Source organism: Rhea americana, unplaced genomic scaffold (assembly GCF_003343005.1).
Source record: "Rhea americana isolate MKP2758 unplaced genomic scaffold, rheAme1 scaffold_2, whole genome shotgun sequence".
Lineage (NCBI taxonomy): Eukaryota > Metazoa > Chordata > Aves > Rheiformes > Rheidae > Rhea > Rhea americana.
Window position 1 is genome coordinate 4221161 of NW_028186149.1, and position 9934 is coordinate 4231094.

The following is a 9934-nucleotide window of genomic DNA, read 5'->3' on the forward strand; positions in this document are numbered from 1 at the left end:
ATATATATGTTACGCAATCTAGACAAACACGTTACCATGATATACATACTGTAGGCATGCTTGAAAGGAACCACTATCTCAGATGTGCTCTTTACAAACAAACAGACAAGTTAAAGGCTTGACAAAAATGTGGAAATCAAACAGTAAACACATGTGTTACATTGTTATCTGCTTAATATTTGAGTCTTCATATTATTCTTAGTGTATACTGCAAGCATTCCAACGCCATTTAGCAAAATGAAGGCCAGGCTTCTTACTACACTAAAGAAGACATTAACCACGGCTCTGACATCCTACATTTTAAGTCCACAACAGCCTTTCTGTGGACATCAGTGCATTTTAACTCAGACTGCAGCCAGAGAAATTCCATGCAATTTCTGTAACCTTAGCTGTTTGATTTACAATTAACTTGTTTTCAGAGGGCTGACCAATTTATCCTACCTCCAGTAATGACCTAGTTAAAAATCAAATTGAATTGGGTGAGTTAATTAAGCTTTCTTTCTGTTTAGATATACCTTTCTCTAACAAAAAGTATCTCATTTCAAATAACTGCAAAATATCACAAGTGTGTTCATATTTGCTTTCTTTAGCATTATTTTTTTGTTTAAAATTTGATATTTTTTGATAAAGAAAGGTGAGAAATTGATATACTGTCAGTTAAATTCTACATACACTCTGGATTTCCAAGAAGAAAAAAAAAAACTATTTTGCTTTTATTCTTGCATCTACTGTTGAGTTAGAACCTGCTGATTCATGTAGCCTAATAACAAAGAATCTATGTAGTAGTTTACAAATTTGGGCATATAGAAGAAAAAAAAATTTCTGCATCTARAAACTGTTCAGTATTTGGGGAAATTCATTAGGAATCTCAGTTCAAGTCCATCTAAAAATGTTGTATTATCAAAGGGTAATATACCTTAAAAAAAATCCAAGTTAAACTTGAAACAGAACCTTAATATATAAACTAAAGATCAGAAACATTTGCTTTGTATATGTTAAAATAAAATATTGACCTAGCTGTAAAGTAATTTTAGGGAACCCTGGCTGCTGAAATCAGCCAGAATTTTCAAATACTTTCGTAAAACAGTATACTGCAACGAATCTAGCGTGCCCAAAGATTGGATTAGCCTAACAAGGAGGCAGAGCTGTCCTCGCGCTGGCGCTGCCCCGCGGCGCTGGCGGGCAGCGGCCGCTTCTCCCGTCCTGCTCTCCCCTCCTGGCCTGGCCCGCGGAGCCGCAGTTGCTGCGCTCCGGAGGTGGCAGGAGGAGCCAGGTGCGCTGCAGCGCTCCTTCTGCTCTGGCTTCCCTGTCCCCTGTGCCAGTTTGAAGGTAGTCACCATCTTCTTCACACGTGTCACTGGGAGAATGTTTGCGGAAAATGAGTCACACTCCGTTTCCCAAGATTTTTTGGGCCAGAAATAAAACCTGTAACTTGGTTTTCTTGATGCAGAAGAATCAGAAAGTAAGAAGTAAATTTTCCATGTTGCTATAGTAAGAAACATTTCACCAGGCAATTTGTGTACTTGAAGTATATTGATCTGTGAATATACAGACATTCTAGCAATAAAGTTAATGTATCTAGCCAGCATGGCATTCAGACTGCCATGTAATTTGCAGGAAGTGTTACTTTCACCTTCGCATCCTGAGGTATCTGAAACAGCTATTTATTCAACAGTGCATAGACTGTACATATGTCTGCTCCCTGTCCTGCCTCAGCAGCCCTGTTGTTATCTGGGCTAGAAGAGGTCCCATTTGGCTCTGTGGAAGTCCTGGTTACATGGGAGTAAAGGCTCTGATTTCTGTACATATCATCGCTACCACTTATTGCATATGGAGAACCTGTGAAAAACAAAAGAATGAATTAATTTCAGATAACTAAAATTGATTAATTTTGATATTATTTAAACAAAAAATAATTCTCCCCTTTTATGGGGGGGGGGTTCTCTGCCCTACACCCAAGTGCTGGATTGTACTGTGTTCTAAGTCAGAGATAAGTGGTGTACTAGCAATAGTATATTTACTGCAAGATGGAGTATCTGTGAAACACTTGTATAGAAGATTTTTTTTTTTTTTTGGCCTCCTCATTGACGATAAAAAGACCTTTATGTTCTTATCTCACATGGAGAATAAAAGTCTGAGACAGAGAGATTCTGACTTGATCAAAGCCAAAAAAGAGACAGGAAAAGAAAACAGAGCCCATGTCTTCCAATCCACTTGTAATATTTTATACCTACTAGCCGCCTTAGATATCTACAGTTAGCCTAACTAATTTGCTTAGCGCRTTTTTAATGCTAAAGAACTGGCATTATGTGACACTTGAAAACTATAAGCAGTGAACTAAGAGTTTGTCTACACAGACAAGTTTAGAGCAGCATGAACAATAGTTGAACAACAGCTTATTCTGCAGGACTACCTTTATGGATCTTCTCTGCATCTTCTTTACATCAATATTATTTTTTAATTCATTTTTGAAACTAGTTAACATTGATCTTTGGAGGTATTCATCAGGAGAAAGTTTATCGATAACGAAGTTCACGACTGTGTCTTCTAAATTCTCACTATTGGTACCCTGAGGGAGGTTCTATCCAAGTCCTCCCTTACAAACAAACCCTCATAAATCTGTAATGCAAGACATCCTAAGTCTACTCTGAAGATAGTCACTGCAAAAGTTTGTTCAAAACTTCATGCTTACATTCATCTTCTGTCATTCCAATAGCATCATGATCTCTAAAATAAAAATAAGATGGTGTGTTTATAGTCATTCTATCCTATGTAGATAACTTTAAAAATAATTGTTGATGTTCTGTAAGTATGTTCTTTCAAGGCAGTACCTGGTAAGCTGTGTGGTTGTTTTTTTCTCTGAAAAAGATAAAATATTATAAASTGTTAGTAATTAAAATATTCCTACAAATGATGCTTTTTTTGTTTTAATTCAAGAGAATGATTGGACATGTTCATTACCTTTTGATTTGAATATCTTCAGAAAGATCAGTCCTACTGTCACACTGAGAAAAATAATCCCAGCTACAGCTCCAGAGATGATATGCCACTGTGTAGCTAAATAAAATTGATTATATTTTTAACACATGAATCAGTCATGGCATTTGGATCAAGACATTTAGTTAATATCATAATCTGCAGTGTTTTACAAGTGATCACTTGATATTTAGCTGCTGTGAACATAATTTACRTATAACGCCCTTACTATGGATGACTGCAGGGTATTGTATTCTGGGAAATGGTTTTTGTAGCAAATTTCCCTTACTTTAAAATAACTACTATATTCATCTGTACTGGTGAGCAAAAAATAGATATTTACTGTAGTGAGACTGTGATAYCTTCAAAGCTTGCTGTAGGATGTTGTCCAGTATGTATTTGTTCACATAGTTCTCACCACTACTTTTTTCAAGATGTAGTACATTTTGAAAGGCATCTTTGAGTGGTCTGTCTGCAGGCCACCGTCACCAAGGAGGTGTGTTAGGCTTTGCTGTCAGCCTAGGAAAGAGGAAAATCTAGCCTCTCCCTGGTGCTTCTTGTTGCTGGCAGTTAGGATACCTGTTGTGATCATATAAGGGATGCCAGGTAGTTTGTTGAGGGTGGAGTGGAAAGGCAAGCAGGATCTTTCTATTTTGTATCTCATTGGGGAAGGTGGAGGCTCTGTGCAGCCTGCCCTACTGCACCCTGCCCCTTTCCAAGGCCTTAGCTTTACTGCCTGACATCAGTAAGGTGTGAAGTTTTGACCTTCTCTGAAAAAATGTTAATATGTATCTGGGGTTAAAGATGACTTTACAGCATATAATGTGATATTGGAAGACTATCCTCTACACTTGGATAATTCTAACATTTGTCATAAAAAGAGAAACTATAATGAGACTCTAAACCATTTGCACTGTCATTCACTTTCCTTCATTTGCAAACAGCCTTATTGCAAATGTGGAGTTAGTTTTATACCTGATACTATTAATAATCATCCACAAAGCATTCTACATGACACAGTGGCTAAATGGTCCTTGATACACTGCCACTTCATGATGTAGAGTTACTCTCTCTTTTAAGTTATTTAAAGAGTGTTTAATTTCCTGAAGAAGAATAATCTTTGGAAATGATGATTTATAAAATGAATTGCAATCTGTTTGATCACATTCTCAGGATGTAGGATTTCATGGCTCACTTCAGTGCCAGAACACAGAGTATTTAAACCAAACAAGGGGAATTCCTCCGAAGAGTGCAGATGTTCCTGCTACAGGCTATTAGGAACGTAGTTTCAGCTTACGTGCTGTTCTGTCGTTCTGGACATCCACTGACCAGTTAGTAGGAACTTGCCACACAAGTTTACCGTGTTGCCAGGCAGCAACAACGCACAGATATTTCCCACTGTCAGCACTCGTGACGTTCAGAAGAGTTAGGTTATGTCTTTTGTGACTGGAATTGAAGTTTGTATAGTTCAACAGTCGCTCCTGGATGTCTTGATCAACACAGCAGTGCTCATTGAAAGCCAGGCTTGGGGCTAGGTCTTCATTCGCAGCAGAAAACAGGCATTCGCTTGTTCTACTGACTCTGATCCAGTACATAAAAAAACAGTGTCCTGAGCAGTTAGTGTAAAATTCACAMGACAGAGTGATGTTATCTTTTTCTTTGAATTTGCGAGAGACTTGTGATTTTTCCTGACTGTTGCCTGAGCTCTTTTTCCCTGAAACAAACACAAAAGATGTTACAAACTAGACTTAACCAGCAATAGTTTGAGAAGTGCAAGAACTGCATGACAACCAAATGCCATCTCAGGCACAAACGAAACCATATTTTAGAGTCATGTAATTCAGTTAAAATATTTCTGTTGTACGATACCTGAGTGACAAATAGGGATTATATTTGTTGATAAGCCTGGGCGGTAGGTAGCATGGAAAATAGAGCCATCTGAAGCACCGAGATAAGCGAGCTTTGGTAATCGTTCTGACACTCGGCTTCGACGTAAACCGCTAGGCAGTAATGCCCTTCCAAGGGGAGGATGCTTTGATAATTAAAAAATTTTTATYTAAAGTGAAGTTGTCTGTTGTTAGCACAGCGGAGCGTGCGGTCAGTGGAACCTCTAATCCCAGCATCTGGGGGCGCTGCATAGCAAATCCAGGCTTTTCCGAGCCATGCTGGAGCGGTGGCAGCCGAGGCCYGTCCTGGCCCCAGCGCGCGGCCCACCGCCCGCAGCCACCTTCCTCCTGGYGCCAGGAGCCTCCCTGGCGGTGGCGTGATCCGTGCCAGGACCTTTCCTGCACTTGAGGCAGCTCGTTTCAGATCTGAAAAAGGGCTAACCTGTTATCTGTAGCCTCTAAGGAAAATAGCTTTGAGAAGATTTAGAAATAATAAAACAGCTATTGAAGTCCAGCTACTTCAGGCAGTCCAGCTGTACTAAACATTAAACAGGGTAGTGTGAGAGCAGCAACTGTTTGCTTGTACATAGAGATTAAATCACTTGCTATATAGAAAAATTCACTCTTTTTGACTATCTGAAATTTAAATGGTCAATTTTCTATTATAACATAAGCTAGCAAAAAAATGTAGTTTCTTTTTAATGCCGGGACTCTCAGGAGGGTTCTGGAAAGACAGTGTGAAGAGGTCTTCATTAGTTCATCTATTGGGAAAACTTTCACAGGTACAATGCAAAGCTTTTTAAAACCTTTACACTATTTTACTCCCATTTGCCAGCCAAAAAGATCTGAAGCTTTGGCAAAAACCTTATTCTGGGTGCAGAAATTCAGAAAGCAGAGTTAAGACTGTTGGTGCTGTGTTACTTGTAGCTTAAAGCTCATTTTTCTTAAATCTTACTACAACATTAACTCGATTAACTCACTTTGTCAGATATGAAGTAGACATGTGGCTGTTGCTTTGCTCCCATGTCTTAGAGGGGAGGAAAAAAGTTTCTATGAGGAATAGTACTAAACTCAATGAGAATTATTTTTAAAAAAGGCTGAGTGAAGGTATTAGGAGTCGGGACTCAAAATGGACTGAAACAATTAAAATTACTTCAGTTAAAAAGTGTATATTTTTGAAGGTACCGACCAGATTCTTTTTTAATATAGATAGATAGATAGATATAGCTGCTTCTCCTCTCAATCACTCAGCTTTCTCATTTCTGCTAGATTCTGTGTTTGATTTCTCCTCCTACATTCCACTCAGACCATAAGTCACAGTCATGTTCACCTTACTAAGTTCTTTGTTTTCTCTGAAGAATTCCTTAGGCCACAGTCTAAGATACAGAGATTGGTTTTTTTTTCTTTTTAAACTGAAGTAAAGTATTTTTCCTTCTAAGAAAATGGGCTAAATGTTGTCACAGTACAACCTTCTCTAAATTATCTCCTATTTAATGCAAACTCACCAATGTTCTTTATGGGCCTCCATGCTGAAGATGAGCTTATTGAGAGAAGCATAGAAATAGGCATTGATAAAAAGCATCACTCACCTGATGCGGTGTTAGTCTGTACAAGAAAGAAACTATAGTGGCTGCAGTGAAACGCGTCGCTGAACAGCAGGGAAGTCGCTGGTTCTTCATCACTTGAAATTGTTCCACATGCAAACATCCCACCATCAGGTGAAGCACGTGTGACCTCTAAGGTATCGTTGCAGGCTGTTTCTGTACACAAGTGATTGCACTTGGAAGAGCAGTAAATTAAATTGAGTTGTTGCATATCATTTGCTGTCCTATACCAATCTATTCTTGTATTTTCTTTAGCAAATGGCTCATTGCAGTGAAGTGTAAGATTTCCATGTTCTAGTTGGTGAAAGAAAGTCTCACCTGTTAAGAATTTTTATGTGGTTAATAAAGCAAAATTATCTGTAAAAGTAGCTAAATCTTTAAAAACTTAAGATTCATTTGTGTTGTCAAAACAACATCTTGTATTGCCAGTGTAGTGATGGACCCTGCTCTCCTCAGGGATCTGGCTATGTTCCTCTTGGAAGCAGTTTCCAAGAGGAAGCCTTCTGAATGCAGATCTGATCTCTTCGATTGAACTGAGCAGTATGGTGACCACTCATCACTCATGTTTACCAAATGGTCTAGTATAGGTACTCTGTTATTTTAATAAAGCAATTCTGTGGACGTTTCTGATCACATTAATGATACTAAATAGAGTTTAAAGATGAAAATATGGTACAGATGGATACTTCTTTAGTTAAAAATCCCATACAAATTATCTTGAAGTAGGGAGCCACAATCAGCCACTGCACTTTTAGTGTGGCAGGTTTAGCCTGCTGTCTGTGTGCGCCTTGCTAGGCATAAATGCAGTCTCTGATCTTGCAAACACACAATCAGTTGAAACTACTCATATGCAGAGCATTAGTAATGTATCACCACTAACTGCGGAACTGGAGCCCAACTTTATTATGAATGTTGTATGGAGCATGTATCCAAAATGCAGCCAACAGTACATTTCAATATTCTTCTTCTTAAAAAACAAACAAAAACAACAAAAAAACCCCCAAAAAACTAAGAAATAAAGTCATTTTAGTCAGAGTCCTCATATGTGAAATCCCCACAGCCAGCTGCAAAACATTAAGTAGGCTAGATCTGTGTAACCCAAGGATGAAAGAATGTGTTTAGGCATAGTCCTTGAGCTTTTGCGTCTTTGTACTTTAATATTCTAGAATAAAGTGAGGTTGAGAACTAAGTATTTTAAAAAGAGGAAGAAAAATGTTTAAAACTTTTCTATACGTCTGTCTAGATGGCTGTGAAAACTCTCAGTTGAGGTAACTGGCAGAGATATGAGACAACCATAAGAAGTGGCAGTATTAATGCTGCCACCCCGGGCTGGCYGCTTGCAGCTTTCTGTGCCCCAGGCAGCCGGGGTCTGGCAGGAGCGGGTGCAAAGCTGCYGGGCCCGACGCCGCTGGGGCCGCCTGCAAGCGCTGCCTGTTCTTTTCTGCCAAGCCGTTTTGAGACAAGGAAATGCTCTTTTCTTCAGTTTTAAGACGTGAAAATGGTACTGATAAAAAGGGGAGCATGCCTATAGCCACTCCCTAGTAGAAGCTGAGGACTCATCTCTGCATTCACATACTTTAGTCAACCATCTTATGTATAGGTATGTTTTTAAAAAAAATAGGGGGGGGAAGCAAAAATAACTTACAGGTTGCTAAAGAGAGAAATGAGAAAATGTACACTACCTGTTATTTCTCCTTGAAAAGACAGGATCATTAGGAGGTATATTCCTTTCTGCAAGCAGGAGGACAGTGTGTCCTTCATTTCACTTGCTTTCTTCCCCAACTCTAAATAGTGCTCAAGGAAAAAAAAAAAACGGAAGCAATGACAAGGCGCAAAGCCCTAGCCTTTCCTTCCTGAAAATGCCTCGCCTGTCTGGCAGCTGCCATGGGTGCCCGTCAGCCCTGTCCTGCCGCCACCGCGCTGCCCGGCAGTGCCGCAGGGGTGGCCGTGCGCAGGAGCACCGGCAGCGCGGCTGTCCTCGCAGGCAGCCCTGGGAAAGCTGTGGCAGAGCAGGGCCGTCGATCGTGGCCCTGGGGCACCGGCGAAGGTTGGCGTTGCTCCGAGACCCGTGCCACCAGCCTGAGGACTGCCTCAGGCTGCAGCAAATAAGAGCGGGCTTCGTGCCCGGGCCGCTGCCAGAGAGGAGCCGTGGCTGCGGTGGGCTCCCAGGGGCAGCGCTTCTGGCCCTAAGGGACATCGTCACAGGGACAGCCACGTTGCCAGGCAGAGTCAAGTTTGAACAGCAGTTTTATTTTAGTGAGTGTTCAAGGTGGACACAAACAAGGCATCGCTTTCTTAACGCGCTGCGCTCTCGGCCCTGCTTCTGCAGCGGCCGTCCCCTCGCGCGGCTCTACGGCTCGTGCTCCTGGGGCCAGGCCACAGGCCGCGGCTGGCTCGGCAAGGGCAGACGGGAACTCGCTACCCCCGTACCTGTTACTCTCTGTGTTGTACTGCTCCTCTCAGAAATGATGTGTTTATGATGGAGACTTTGCAAGCTTTATTCCAGAAATAATTTTCCTATGCCAGGTTTTCTTGCGTTTTCTTGCCAGTTCTTGCTGCAGCATTGGTGTAGCAAAGTAACCCAGTGGGGAGGTATGGTAAGTTATTTTTAAAAAGTATTTGTGAATAATAGTATGTGCTATTTCTTTATTTATAATAATTAAAAAGATAAGTCAGGAACCTTCTGCTTGAGGTGCTTAGTATTTTTGTCTTTGTTAATCTTCTGCTCATAATAGAGGACTAGCAGTGTGCATGCATATTGTTTGAGTGAAACTTCTCGAAAAGAGTATGACCATATAAAATGCTATAATGAGAAATAAATGCCAAGTTAAGAAATTTTTCTAAGAGGAAAGAAAGTTGTATGTTTTATGTCTCTTGTTCCTCCTCCTCCTCCTCCTCCTTTTTTTTTTTTTTTTTTTTAACTAAAACTGCCAGATGGTAAAGTAGGAAGCAGAAGTTAAGAAGAAATAGAAAGACTTGAGATACTATCTTCCAAATGCAGCGACATGTTGACCACAACATACAAGTACACTGTTGATGTAACATAGTGTCAGATAACAGCAGATACTGGTAACCAGGATATAAAGAAAGCAAAGACAGAAATGCCACAGGATATGTAAATAAGGGAAGTATGCAACACAGAGTTCATAAAAACTCTGTTCTTGTCTTTCCAGATTTAAAAGACAAGATAGTGAGCCAGATTTGTSTCTTTGTTTTTCTCACCTTCAGCCAAAGGCCTTTTGTTTGTATTTCCTTGGAAAGCTAGCTCTTAGGTGTGTGATAAGTTGCCCTGAGTAAGTCATGTAGATACTTGAACGTGCTTGCTTGCTTTTTTATTCACTAATAAATTTGAGTCTGGCTAGTGGTTTAGGCGATGGGAAGAGCTTGAAGACTTACTAGAATTAGTGTGAGGTTCCCATCTGGAGCTCTGGGCTCTCTACTCCAGCACCAGCTCTTTCATACAGCATC

At 40.3% G+C, this 9934-nt stretch overlaps 1 protein-coding gene across 1 annotated transcript; it reads right to left on the reverse strand.

Moving 5' to 3' along the window:
- Window positions 1–1101: 1101 nt before the first annotated feature.
- Window positions 1102–8231, reverse strand: LOC146596610 (uncharacterized). Its single transcript, XM_085303702.1, has 7 exons — window positions 8149–8231; window positions 6452–6784; window positions 4274–4690; window positions 2962–3057; window positions 2832–2859; window positions 2693–2727; window positions 1102–1839 (listed from the first exon to the last, which is right to left on the reverse strand). The coding sequence occupies exons 1-7, from the start codon at window positions 8225–8227 to the stop codon at window positions 1661–1663; spliced, it is 1167 nt and encodes a 388-aa protein (XP_085159828.1). The 5' UTR covers window positions 8228–8231; the 3' UTR covers window positions 1102–1660.
- Between the last annotated feature and the right edge of the window lie 1703 nt (window positions 8232–9934).